The sequence below is a fragment of the Dicentrarchus labrax genome, unplaced genomic scaffold (assembly GCF_905237075.1).
Source record: "Dicentrarchus labrax unplaced genomic scaffold, dlabrax2021, whole genome shotgun sequence".
In the NCBI taxonomy this organism is placed as follows: domain Eukaryota; kingdom Metazoa; phylum Chordata; class Actinopteri; family Moronidae; genus Dicentrarchus; species Dicentrarchus labrax.
This window is the reverse complement of record NW_026136720.1, coordinates 23450441-23463493: the sequence shown is the minus strand read 5'-3', so window position 1 is coordinate 23463493 and position 13053 is coordinate 23450441. Positions and strand designations below refer to the sequence as shown.

The following is a 13053-nucleotide window of genomic DNA, read 5'->3' as shown; positions in this document are numbered from 1 at the left end:
AACTATAAACAATTAATTCAGTAAGTGACCAACCAAACTCTCTGTTTATTTGTGCAGACTGTTGTCCGTCAGTCCAGCCGCAGTTCCAGCCAGGCAGCCGTCCAGAACAGCGACCGGCGTTCAGGCCCTCGCGCCAAATCTCAGCTCCCCGTCCCCAGCAGCAGGGGGCAGCAGACACGAGTTTCCACTGCTGCCACCAGCAGCAACAATAACAGCAGCAGCAGCAGCAGCAGCAGCAGCAGCCCCTGTCGAACCCAGACGCCCCCCAGCCGCAGCAGAACCACCACCAACAACAGCAGCAGCAGAACAAAGCAGGCCCCCCCCAGCAGCAGCAGCAGCAGCAGCAGCAGCAACAACAACTACTACCGCAACAACATCGACAACAACCAATCACACGAGGACATCTGGATCCTCCACAGAGACCTGCATGAAAATAACATCAACAGCAAGTAGACCCCTGCCCCCCCCCATGATTCCGCTGTGAACCTCCCTCCATAATGTAAAGACTAGGTACCTGACGACCTTTGACTCTTAGTATTTGTACTTGTTATCCGTACTTGTTACACTGTACTACAGTTGTGTACTTGGGGACCATAGTTATATTCTATTACAGTATTTGAAGTATTTGATCGTTTGGTTTGGTAAGATTTAACTTGGGTAAAAACGACAGAAGGTAATGCAGCAGGTTACTTTACTGTTGCCTTATTCCAGTGTATCAACCTGCGTATTATATGACAGTATTGAGTAGACAGGATACAGTGTAAGGACTATGATGACTATGACTAGGATATATAAAGTATTTGACCGGTGAAAACTGCCTCAAAACAGTACTGACAGTATTTTTGTGTACTTAAAGTGAAATACTGTAATTCTACTGGTATAAGGCCATTGGAGAGTAACTGAAGGTACTTACAGATTATACCTTTTAGTGAAAAGTGTTTTTGGATCAAAGAAAGTAACAAGCAGGTTTTAATTTTCTTTTTTTTTTTGTTTTTGCTATTAAGTATTTTTCAGATATTCAATTGTTTTATCTTTAAATAGTTGCAAGGTTGGTTTAAATACTGTTGAAATTAATCAGGGTTTTACCAAATATATTTGTAAATAAGAATTAGTAAGTTTAAATGCTCTATAGATTGGTGTATGTGGTATGACGCTTGTACAGTGACGAAACCTTAAAGCAAAACTGCTGAAAAAAAAGAACTTGTACATAGTGTTTGTAAAACGAGTTTGGTTCTGAACCCTTCACTTGTTTCAAAGTGAAGGGGTTGTGGCAATAAGTAATAGAACTGTATAAACACAGGATGTCCTCAATCAACTGTAAGCCATAATAAATATTTTAAATGCCCATCATTTCCCCCCGAGTCATGTTCAATTTAACCCTCGCTGAGCCCTACAGTGTAATTCAGACTTTCTGTTTTGCTTTCCATTATCACTGTGTTCTTCGTATGTTTTTACTTTTAAGTTTTATTTTAAGGGGACACTGTTTATATATAAAATCATGAATAAAAAATAAATCTATACATATGTACAGGAGAGATTTTAGTCAAGCTATGATTTTGATCTGTACGATAGCTGTTTGAGGTTTAAAGAATTGTCTTTCAAGCACAAACATTAAAATGGCACTGTTAAAAATCCCCACCGGACTTTTTCTGTTATTTTATTCTCCATTTTTCATTTTTAATGAAACACAGGGCCTTACAGAGCCCCCAAAGTACCAAAATATTAATCTTGTGTGCACACATTTTGGATCTTTTTATAGTATTGTCTTTAGCACCCAGTCCCAGTTAAAGTAAGTCTGTTCTAATGTTCAGATCATTGTTTCGCATATAAATGTATTGTGGTCCCAGTTTGGTGAGTAATAATTTGAGTGGCCTGCACAGACTGACCTGGAATACTGACTGCGAATCAGACCTCATTACGTCCACACTGCAGGCACTCAGGGACCCAGATCTGATTATTTTGTTTGTGACTCAGATCTGTTTTTCACATGGAATCAGATCTTTTCCATTCTGATTTGGGACACTTACATATGTGGTCTAAATACAGGTCTGATTGCAATGTGACGTCAGCGTGAACAGTAGTATTAGAATTCATGCAACTTTTACGTCACACCAAAAACAATTTAACAAATTCCCTACAACACAATTCGTCAGCTTTTAACAAAAATGACACAACCACACTGAAAATTCTCAAAATCTTATTTTTACTGGAAATATAGTTGATTGAACAAATACATTTATACATGTTTTGGACATCTGTGTCCCTTTTTCCTATGAGTAAGAAACAGCTTTTTTCTTAATTTACTTTGTAATAAAAAAACTCTCATTGGTCACAGTTAACACATCAAGGCATTTCTCCATGGTACCTTCATTTTCTGCATCACTGCTTTACAAAACTCTTATTCAGAAAGATAGGAGCAACGCACTCTTCCCTCAACCAAAGAAAATAAAGACGTTAGAAGAGTCAAAATGCTTTCCAGTTTCCGAGGAAAGTACAGATAGAACTTGGAAAATGATAAAAAAAAAAAAGAAATGCTTAATGTTTGCGTTTGTACAGCACAGGCTCTGAAAAAATATACTTTATTTCACATAGAAAATGTTTGTTTCTTGGATGAATGACTGGCTCCTCTCTGTAATTCATCAAGCAACAGAGGCTGAAAAATGAAAGTAAAAAGAATAATTTGTTATCAAAGGTCACAATTCTACATCTACACTTCATTTTATGGAGGAATTGAAAAGCGTTTAATCATCTGACTGTTTGCTGTGGAAGCTGATGAGTACCTCAGGGTGTCTCTAAAGTGCATTCAGATAGAAAAATAAGGGTATCTGAGTCAACACTCGTCAGAAGAGTCGGAGAGAACAGCGTCACCTTTGGTGTGTGTGTGTGTGTGTGTGAAGTTACTGCAGGCTTATGCTGACTAACCAAAGATACTAAAGCAAACATTCAGAAGATTTTCGAAGCCACTGTAGAAGACTCTGAGCTGCAGTTTCCTTTGATTCTCTACAAGTGTTTCACAGAGCTCTGATCTCTCTTTATCTGTAGGATATTCAGATTTTTCCTTTTTTTTTTTGTCTCTTTCCAGCCTATTACGTACAGTTTGTACATACAACAGCCTGTATACAAACAGAGTGCTTAAACTGTGTGTTAGCAGCAGTAGTGTTACTATATAGTGAATTATTCTGTTATATAAACGGTGATATTTGTCCTTTGCTCATTAATGCTTTCTGTTCACAACAGCGACATTAATCAAATACTTGTTGTGTGATAACATTAAATAAGGTATAACGTCTGTATCGCTGAAATGATTGCAGCAATGATTCATTGAGCCACAAGAAAGTAGTTCTCTTAACATGAAAGTGCTGGAGGAGCTTTGTTTTCCTCGTCCACACTAAAATGTGAGATTTATTCAAACTGAGCCGAGGTTTGACTGGGAATTCACATCAGAAGCAAGACAGTCAGCGGTAATTAAGCACTACTGATGCATCCATCCATTCAGTGTACGCTGATTCTAACATATGCTGCAGCTGTTTGAATCGCCAGTGGCTGGACTGACTGCTCACCAGGCTGCTTAATATCACAAAGTCAATCGGAAAAAAAATGGTTTTCAACAAGCCTCCACAAGCAGCATTTAAGAATAAAGCAGCACTATATTTTTATTTATTGCCAGCAAACAGTGAAGCTGGGTGCCTTGATTGATCATTATATATCTAGATAATAACCTTTACAGTTCATAACATGTAGACGATGGGATGTCTGCCGGCAGGATTGTGAAGCACCCCCAGAGCAGAAGCAACACTAACAAACACGAAGGGTTCCTGCTAGCTACCTGAAGCTGATTGGATTATGTGCATACGATGGGTTAATGTTGTGCTGTGAAGTCCTTACTGTCTGTTTGCTCACACTGCTGAGTTACACATTGTAATTACAGGAGAAGGAAGCTCCAATCTGATCACTCCCGGATGCAAGATACATACAGCGAGTCAGATTTCTACAGTGGCTGCTATTCTGTGTTCAGTCTGAGTTAAAACAAACGAAAGGCTGGTTGTTCACTAGTCAGAACAGAAAGTAATCCATTAATTCAAGTCAATTACATTTTTATTTAAACAGTTTCTGCATTTTCAGAGCAAAAACTTTTTTTTTTTTTGTTGCAGGGCAAACTGACTGACTGAAACCTGCAAAGGCACTCAAATGGTTAAAAAAAAGTGTCCAGTCAGTCAGACTGAAGCATAGATTTTGCAGAAGTTATTATGTGCTTAATTTACACACCACATTTACTTCTTTTTTCTATCTGGCTCTGCTCCCAGGTGGTCCATGTTACATGGAGGAGTTTATCTTTCATACTAATTTAGTGACACACAGAACAAACGTTTCAATTTTGGTACCTGCAGATTTTTGTTTTTACTAATATCTTTTCTAAACTTGCAGCTATGTTGTACTGTGTTGGTCAACATTCAAGATGTAGTGTTGCACACTTGTAATTTGAAGTTCTACTTCTGTAACCTCAGCCCTCATTCTTCCCTGTACATTGTTTAAATCCATCTAGAATTTAATTTATTGTGTGCAAGACTTCCTCTACCACTTCTTTTCGTGTATATTCCCACCAATAAATGAGCTCCATACATCAGCATCATTGTGAGACAGTGAAATGCATGTCAGTGGACGGCTCTTTGCTGTGTTTTTACTGTACGTGTTACATGTATGCATATGAGGGTTAAATATATACATTGGTGTTTGTTTACTTAAAATCAAGAATAAACAAGTCAATTTTGTTTGATGTCAATATGATGAAAATTTTCTCACATTTACTTTTTGATTTTATTCTCTAATTATTCAGTGTGAAGTGAGTTTTCCTACAGTTATATAAAATAATTTGTCTGGGTACCGGTTGAGGGTTTTAGTGTCCCACAGTGACTGAGATGCTGTCTCACTTTTAATTTGAGGGAATAACTGCTCAAAAACGTAAAACTACTGAACACTCAGTATCAAAACACTGGGTCAAACCCTCCTTTTTGTCCATTAGAGTTAGAGGTGCGTGTGTGTGTGTGTGTGTGTGTCTGGCCGGTTAGAGGCGAGTGTCGTGGACTTCATCCTCAGCTTCCTCTGGCAGGGACGAGATCTTGGCGGTCTGCGGCGGCGCCCTCTTGCTAGAGTTGAGGCGGTGCAGTGTTGGGAAGAGGCGGAGCCGGTCAGCGGGGCTCATGGCCTGTTTCAGATGACTTGTCTCGTTCAGCAGCTTCTGGATGGAGTCGTAACTTTTCATGGAGCTGCCTTCAATCATCTGCACAGACAGGGAGGAGAGGATGCGAGTTTATCTGGGCCTCTAATGTTGTGTCTTCTTGCAAAATATGATGTTTCTAAGTTTTTTAAAAATAAAGCTGATTGAGATGGACATTTTGCAGGGAATTCATTTTGTAAAATAAATTATTTTCCAGGTTTTGTGTGAATAAATTGGTCTTTTAAAGGTAACAGGAGATTTGAGTGCTTTAAAATATCTGGAAAATTCTATCATTTTTTTGTCCGTCACGGCAACAGCTTGTTCCACAAACAGACCCCCATTGCTAACATGCAGACAACCACTCCAACACACACGTGCAGACCCACACGCCCACAGCCAGCACAAAAGAAAGGGGCTTAATCTCCTGTCACTTCATAACAGCAACAACAACTCTCGTTTCATTGATTTCAAGGGGAATCTGACCTGTTCTTCTTGGTTGAATTTAGACTGTTTCATAGCCAGTTAAACTCTTTGTAGCAGGTTCTACAACACCTGAGCTTTAAATGTAAAATCCAACTTAAATCCAAAACTTACCAGGAATGACTGACACTCCAGCAGCGGCTCCACTCTGTGCTCTGATAGGATGACGGTGCAGTCAGAGAACGACTGCTTCAGCGTCTTCCTCAGGACCTGTAACGTTCTGCTCACACACACACACACACACACACACACACACCACAATCATCATCATCATCATCATCATCAAAGGCCGTCTCTCTCTACTGCTAACACATTAGCTCAGCGTTCTGTTCCTGCTGAGGCCCACATGAAAGAACAGGCAGCGCTGGCCTCAGGTTGACCTAGATCGCTCATTACAGGCTTCATTTACCATCTACACACACACATACACACACACCCACACACACACACACTACCACGTACAGTCAGAATTACTGTAAGCACTTGAGATTGTCACCATATGCAGTGACAGGAGCACCACCCATGTTGGATTTGGGTGACTTCTGCTGCACCGTGACCTCAGGATGCCACAAACACACACACACACACACACACACACACACACACACACACACACAGACACACAGAGGAAATGGATACAAGCCCTGGATCAGCTTCAGCATCAGCTGTGTTTAAGTGTACAGTAAGGACATTACACAAACACATTACGCAAAAGCACACAAGGAGCAAAAGAAATATAAAAAAAAAGAGACTACAGTAACGCAGGCCGACGGGATGAGTAGATCTAAAGTGTATGCAAAGCCCCTGTCTGTTTCAGCCTGTCTGCAGGTTCATCTTGTAAAATCTTAAATATTCTAAAACATTTAAATGCCATTACCATGTGTTTGATATAATATTCTGATTCTTGTATTTACATTTTTAAATAGGTGGCCACAAACAAACTAAGCATCTTTCCTCTATTTTTTTTTTTTTGCTGAAAACTGTTTTATTTTTTTCAGATTCCACACACCCAAACACACACACACACACACACACACACACACACACACACACGGATTAGAGCGTTTTGGCGTTAATACTAACATGGGGTCGAGGTAGGCGGAGGGTTCGTCCAGCAGCAGGATGCGTGCCTTGCTGAGGATGGAGCGGGCGAGACACAGCAGTTGTTTGTGTCCGTTGCTCAACACGTTGCCTCCATCCTCCAGCTGAAAGTCCAGCTTGTCTGGAAACTGCTCGATCACCGACTTCAAACCCACCTGAGGACACACAGGACAGATCTGACTTTAGAATTCACTCCCCTGACCATCCTGGATTTGTGTTTTCATCTCAGGGGTTAGGTTCACTCACAAAGCAACATTTCTGAAAGGGAATGTGCTATTGAAGGAGCAGTGTGTAGGATTTAGTGGCATCCAGTGGTGAAGTTGCAGATTGCAACCATCTGAATACAGCTCAGCCTTCCAAGCGTGAAAGAGAAACTAGGGTGGCTGCAAAAAATGCTAAAGGTTTGGTGTGTCCAATCAACATGGTGGATAGAAACAGCTCATTCTAAGGTTACGAAAACACACTCAGTATGATTGTACTCCTAAATGTTACACACTGGACCTTTATTTTTTTCTACTAACGTGAGAAGAAAATCCAATGCAAACCGTATCTAGAAACTCCCCAGACTCACAACTACTTGATTGATTAAACATCTGTCTGTAGAACTGTTAGAACAGACTTTCCTCTGCATGTACGATTCAATCACATCACAGCAGAGGACAAGAGAAAAGAGGGCCTCACCTCCTCAGCTACCCTCCACAGCTCCTCATCACTGTAACGTCCGTGTGGGTCCAGGTTCATCCGGAAAGTGCCGGTCAGAATAAAGACTCTCTGTTCAAACACAAACCAGAGAAAACATTTAAATCACATAGTCAAGGAGGCTGGATTACAAAATTCTCATAATAATAATCATTTGGATCAGTTGCAATGGTTACAGTTACAAATACCTCTCATCTGCCAGTGTAACAGGTTACAAGTCTTTGGCTATTTAAGGTGGTGTGAGGAAGTGAATACCACAGGAAATATAATGTTGCAGTAGGCACTATATTTATCAACTACTCTCTAGGTTTCCAAATGTGAACAGTATGAATGGAGTGTATTAGAAGTCATTCATGTTGGGCAGAAGTTACATAAATCAATTTAAAAGACTTTCTTACCTTCCTGGCTGCACTTCCATATTGTCATTCTACTGATATCAGCTTTTTTTAAATGTGTTTCTCATTCAACTTCACCCAAGTCATTTTAAAACAGTATTTGAATATGAGCCAGCAGCCATATATAGCCATATGTCTTGTTGAAAGGCAGCTCAGCAGCCATAGACGTACCTGTGGAACCACTCCAAAGGCCTTCCTCCACGTGTGCAGGGAGACAGAGCTCCAGGAGACTCCATCAATGGAGATTTCTCCGTCAGTGGAGGCAAGACGCAGCAGAGCGGAGAGCAGGGTGCTCTTCCCTGAACCTGTTCGACCCAGCAGACCAATCTGCACACACACACACACACACACACACACACACACACGGAACAGAAACATTTTAATCCGCTTTTAATGCACTTCTAACTTTTCAGCTAAAAAAAACTTCAGTTCATATTGATGCAAGTAAAGTGTACTCATCATGACACTGTAAAATGAACTAGTCTAAAAGCTCTCCAACCTTTCTTATGCAGCCTCGCAGCAACAATTAGTCCATTTATCAGGAGGCCATAGAGAAGCAAATGGGACGCGGCGAAAGTGCTGACACTGACTGAGCTCTGCTGTCCTCCAGGATTCATTATGCGGAGCTCATACTGACTATAATTACTGCCAGGAGCATAGAGAGAGAGAACGGTCACATATTACATGTTTTGTCTCTTTCCACTGAAAGCTATTTGGCCACTACTGCCTGAGTTCCTCTGCCCTAACTAAATAGCATTTGAAATCGAGATACAAGGGAAATATTACAGATATGAATGTGAGTTGAAATAATAATAAAAAATGGGAAGTGTTTTCGGTAAGCAAGAACTTGTTTGTCACTAATGTTTCCATTATTTCAAACATTCTGTATTTTTTCTTTTAAGTTATTTTTGGCCTTTCATTGCCTTTATTTGATAGAGACAGCTGAAGATAGACAGGAAGGGTGGGTAGACAGACTGGGGGTGACACGCAGCAAAGGGTCGCAGGTTGGACTTGAACCCTGGGCTGCTGCAGCAGCTCCGTACATGGGTCGCCAGCTCTACCGACTGAGCTAACCGGGCGCCCGCCTGGTTGCCTTTTGTTTGTTCTTTAGCCCCAGAGGGGAATTACATTTTGTCTATTCAAATTTTGATAAGAATAATATTCACAACTCCTTTCTTCACCAGATAGTCACTATCTTTGTCTGTCGTTTTGCTGCTTGTAAGCCATCAATCACTCCTTTACTGAAAACAGCTAACGGCTGCATCTAGAAATGACACCGATGAGTGTGGTGAGACTAAAAAAAACAGTGTAATTGCAGCCAGAAAATCAAAACAATGAGCTAAAAGTAGCTGACAAGTAACCACAAATGTTACACAGCCTTCCTGCTGGCTATAAAACACCTTGTTATAACCTTTCTGATCCTACCCTACCCTTTAAATCGCCCCTCTTGGACTAATTAGTGTTTTGATGTTTTAAAATCAAATAAAGGAGAGCTAACATACATTACTCTGCAAAGTTTCATTAAAATCCAGTCATACACACACACACACACACACACACACAAACACCCTTTACCCATCCCTCAGTACTTACGCTCTGACCACCATCCACAGAGAAGGAGATGTCATTGAGGACAGCACGTCCAGCCTCTGTGTATTTCACAGTGAGGCCCTGGACGTCCATCTGACCGCGGTTGGGCCAATAGTCTTGGGCATGAGGGTTGTCGATGACGAGGTCGGGGCCTCCTTTACCACCGGATTTCCCTGGCATCGGCTCCTCTGTTGGCAAGTCGATGAACTTAAACACTCGATCTACCGAACGCATCTGAGAGGAGGAGAAGGGGGAAGAGAGAGAGAAATAGATTGAGAGGGTGAGGCATGCCATAGGTCACTGGGAGTAGCCAGTATATATACATATATATATACTACATTTATATATACACACATATACACAGATCAGCCATAACATTATGAGCACTGACTGGTGCAGTGAATAACACTGATTATCTGGTTATCATGGCACCTGTCAGAGGATGGGATATATCAGGGGGGGTACCCAGGTGGTCATAATGTTATGGCTGATCAGTGTATACATATATACACTTATAATGTATGCTTTTTATCAGATAAGACCACCAATGATTGACAGGAAAGGCAGGGGAGAGAGAGGGGATGACATGCAGCACAAATTTTCAGGCTGGACTCATATCTGGACCTCAGTCTTACCACATGGTACAGGCTCTACCTGTGAGCTACCGGGGCACCCTGTTACCTGTATGTACAGTTGTTCTTCATTGAGCTGTTGAGGCAGCTTTTCTATAACTGTAGACCACCGCTGCTCCTGGTGTTTAACCGTAGAATTAATCACATCCTGTTGTACACGTTTTAGAAGTGAGTAAATACAGTGATATTCCTTTTTGTTTTGACTGAAATATTGTACTTAACAGCATGAACCTAGTTTGAATTCATTTCCCATTATTCTATGGCATCCAACCATTCATCTTTAAATTTTGTGATTTTTTATTTTCATGATAAACTAAAGTATAAAGTGTTCTTAAAGGTTTGAGAATGGTTCCTACTTATTAAGCTAAAAAAAAAAAACTATTTTAAATTAAATTAAATTTGTGAAATGTACACTCTCATAAAGCTGAAAACAGGGTTGTTGTCTCTTTGGAGATAAATGGTTTTGTTACTCAGACCATATTTAAGCAAAAGCAAACTAAACACACTCGTGCTTGAGAGACATTTTAGTAGCTTCCCTTACTACCACTGACCATGTTATTCAGAGGGAGTCACTGTTATGAGTTTTTTCTTACATTAGAATCAGTAACACTGTGAAGAACGTTGCCAACTCCCCCAAAAACACACTTGTGTGAATGTGTGTGCACGTGTGTGTGTATGTGTGCATACTGAACAAGATGTTCTGCACGGTGATAAGCTCCGTCAGTTCCACTAACCAAAATGTGGGTGAAAACAACGGCTGGGTGGGTACAAACTGATTCAAGCTTGATCCTCCCACATGTTATACCCTCCTGGTGAATCATATTTTTGGCTGTTGAATAGTAGTGTTGGCAGCTGGTGACATCCTGTATCCCTGAGGTAGCACATGTCTGGCTGTATCCTTCCACGGGGGCAGGGGATTGGGTCTCCATATTGTATAAAAAAAAAAACACATGTCAACCAAGAGGATTGACCACAATCACCTCCTCTTTGTGACAGGGCAGCCAATCGTCCAGAATGTAGGTCCATGTTTTGAAGAATAGGGAGTTGGTGTAATGAATGGTGAGGTGGAGAGGTGTGGGAAAATTTAGGAAGGTTGAACACCAGATGAGCAGAAATCCCTTCGCTGCAGAGATCTGGTTGCTGACCCAAGTGTTCAAAAACACAACAACTCATACATGTGGGTTTGTGATACACTCTCGACTGGCCATTGGTTGTGTGGTATTTTAATGCAGTTCAGGTGTTGATGTGATGCAAACCATGACAGATTTTAGTGTGTGTGGATCACATACCAGTCCATCTACAGTGATGCTGGTGATGACAGCCCATTGGAAAGTCCCCAGAATGAGCATGGCTAGGGCCACGATGATGCCAACCTCTCCTGGTTTGTCCTCTGTAGAGTGCACACACACACGCACACACACACACACACACACACACACACACACACACACAGTCATTTATATTGTCCAATCAAGGCTGCTCTCTCTGATGTCAGACCAGCACTCAGGTATTGCATCTCTGCTACTGGCTCTATTGGAAACTAATGAGACATGAAATGACCCTTTAATCTGCTCAAAACATAAACACAGGGTATAATACAACAACACGTGTTTGTTTGTGTGTACGTGTGTATGTCCTTGTGTTTCCCATTTGTTTAATCGAACACACACTTCCTTTTGTACATGACATTTTATCCAGTGGCATTCGAACAGTTTTCACAGACAAACTGTCTGTTATGATCCTGATATCTGACTCTACACACTGTAACACACAGATAAGACTGAAGCTTCTTCACTTGATAGGCCCGGTGGAAAATACTACGGTGTTTACTAACTAACTAACTTACTGGAATTTCAAGAAGTTCCTTCGCCCTTCCTGGGATTTATGTGTACAAACTACTGCTGCTGCTCTCATTCTCTTAAAGGGTCCACTCACAGAATGACCTCATGCAGTTTTCTCAGTTTCACCAAATTTGGAGCACATATCACCTTTGTCGTATGAAATCGATGGAGAAAAACTGTAGCCAAATAACACAGTTATAGCATACTGTGTTAATTGGCTACAGTTTTTCTCAATCCTCAACTTACTGTATGAACCTTGTATGCTGTGCTCAAGGTATTAAACAAGCCTGTTTATCGCCTGGGAATCCTGTAATCCATCATTAATTCATATGTGCATAACGCCATCTGTCTACCCACAGTCACCCTGTCACTCACGGTTGGTTCCCACGGCGATGAAGGCAGCGGCGGTGAAGAACAGGACAAAGATCATGTCACAGCGGAAGAGGAACCATCGCAGTGTGGCCAGGTAGTGGAACCAGGTGGCTGTGTGAGTGTTCAGCGCCTTGTGAAACAGTGTCTCAAAGTAGGTCTGACGCCCAAATGCCCGAATTGTCCATAAACCCTTCAGCGAGATGATGAGGTGGGAGAAGATTGGGCTGCGAGCTGCAGGTGAGGAGAAGGGACACATGATCTTACAAGTTTTCTAAGGTTTGAGTGCACACAGTTTTAAGCTAAAATGATCAGTAATTGGTGATCAATAATAAGCAAGTGATAAGAGGTAAAAGCAAGAGCTATAGGAATTTGGAGGCCTACCAGTGTAAGATGGGAAAAAGGGACAGTACACCAAACAAATAGTAAATATTGCCTAAATAGTCATGGAGATTTGAAAGGAAAAAAAGGCAGACAACAGATGAAAAGAAGTGATTAAGAAGAGTGGTCAATGGCCAGAAAAAAGCTGCTTATGAAGAGATAAAACTCTGCATGTGGCTTAGTGAGCAGAGAACACAAACACTATCAAGGTACAGTGCTGACTCATTCATTCTACAGTTGTGTGAAGTCATGGGTAGAGCTGAAACAAGTAGTTAACTATTTTGATAATCGATTAATCGTTTCCACCTTCGATATATTGACTTTTTCACTTCTAACTGACTAACAGATTT

General features: G+C 41.1%; 2 protein-coding genes across 2 annotated transcripts in view; one reads left to right on the top strand and one right to left on the bottom strand.

Moving 5' to 3' along the window:
- Nucleotides 1-1638, top strand: part of cttnbp2 (cortactin binding protein 2) — an 84751-nt gene extending 83113 nt beyond the window's left edge. The window contains exon 23 of the mRNA XM_051382574.1: nt 58-1638. Coding sequence (XP_051238534.1) covers nt 58-453 — 396 coding nt within the window. The 3' untranslated portion in view covers nt 454-1638. The remainder of the gene's footprint in view (nt 1-57) is intronic.
- Nucleotides 1639-2186: 548 nt separating this feature from the next.
- The window catches only part of cftr (CF transmembrane conductance regulator), a 34147-nt gene continuing 23280 nt past the window's right edge, over nt 2187-13053 (bottom strand). The window contains exons 20-27 of the mRNA XM_051382575.1: nt 12329-12556; nt 11402-11502; nt 9484-9714; nt 8062-8217; nt 7478-7567; nt 6779-6951; nt 5810-5915; nt 2187-5278 (exon numbers count right to left, since the gene is read on the bottom strand). Of these exons, the coding sequence (XP_051238535.1) occupies nt 5063-5278; nt 5810-5915; nt 6779-6951; nt 7478-7567; nt 8062-8217; nt 9484-9714; nt 11402-11502; nt 12329-12556 (1301 nt within the window). The 3' untranslated portion in view covers nt 2187-5062. The remainder of the gene's footprint in view (nt 5279-5809; nt 5916-6778; nt 6952-7477; nt 7568-8061; nt 8218-9483; nt 9715-11401; nt 11503-12328; nt 12557-13053) is intronic.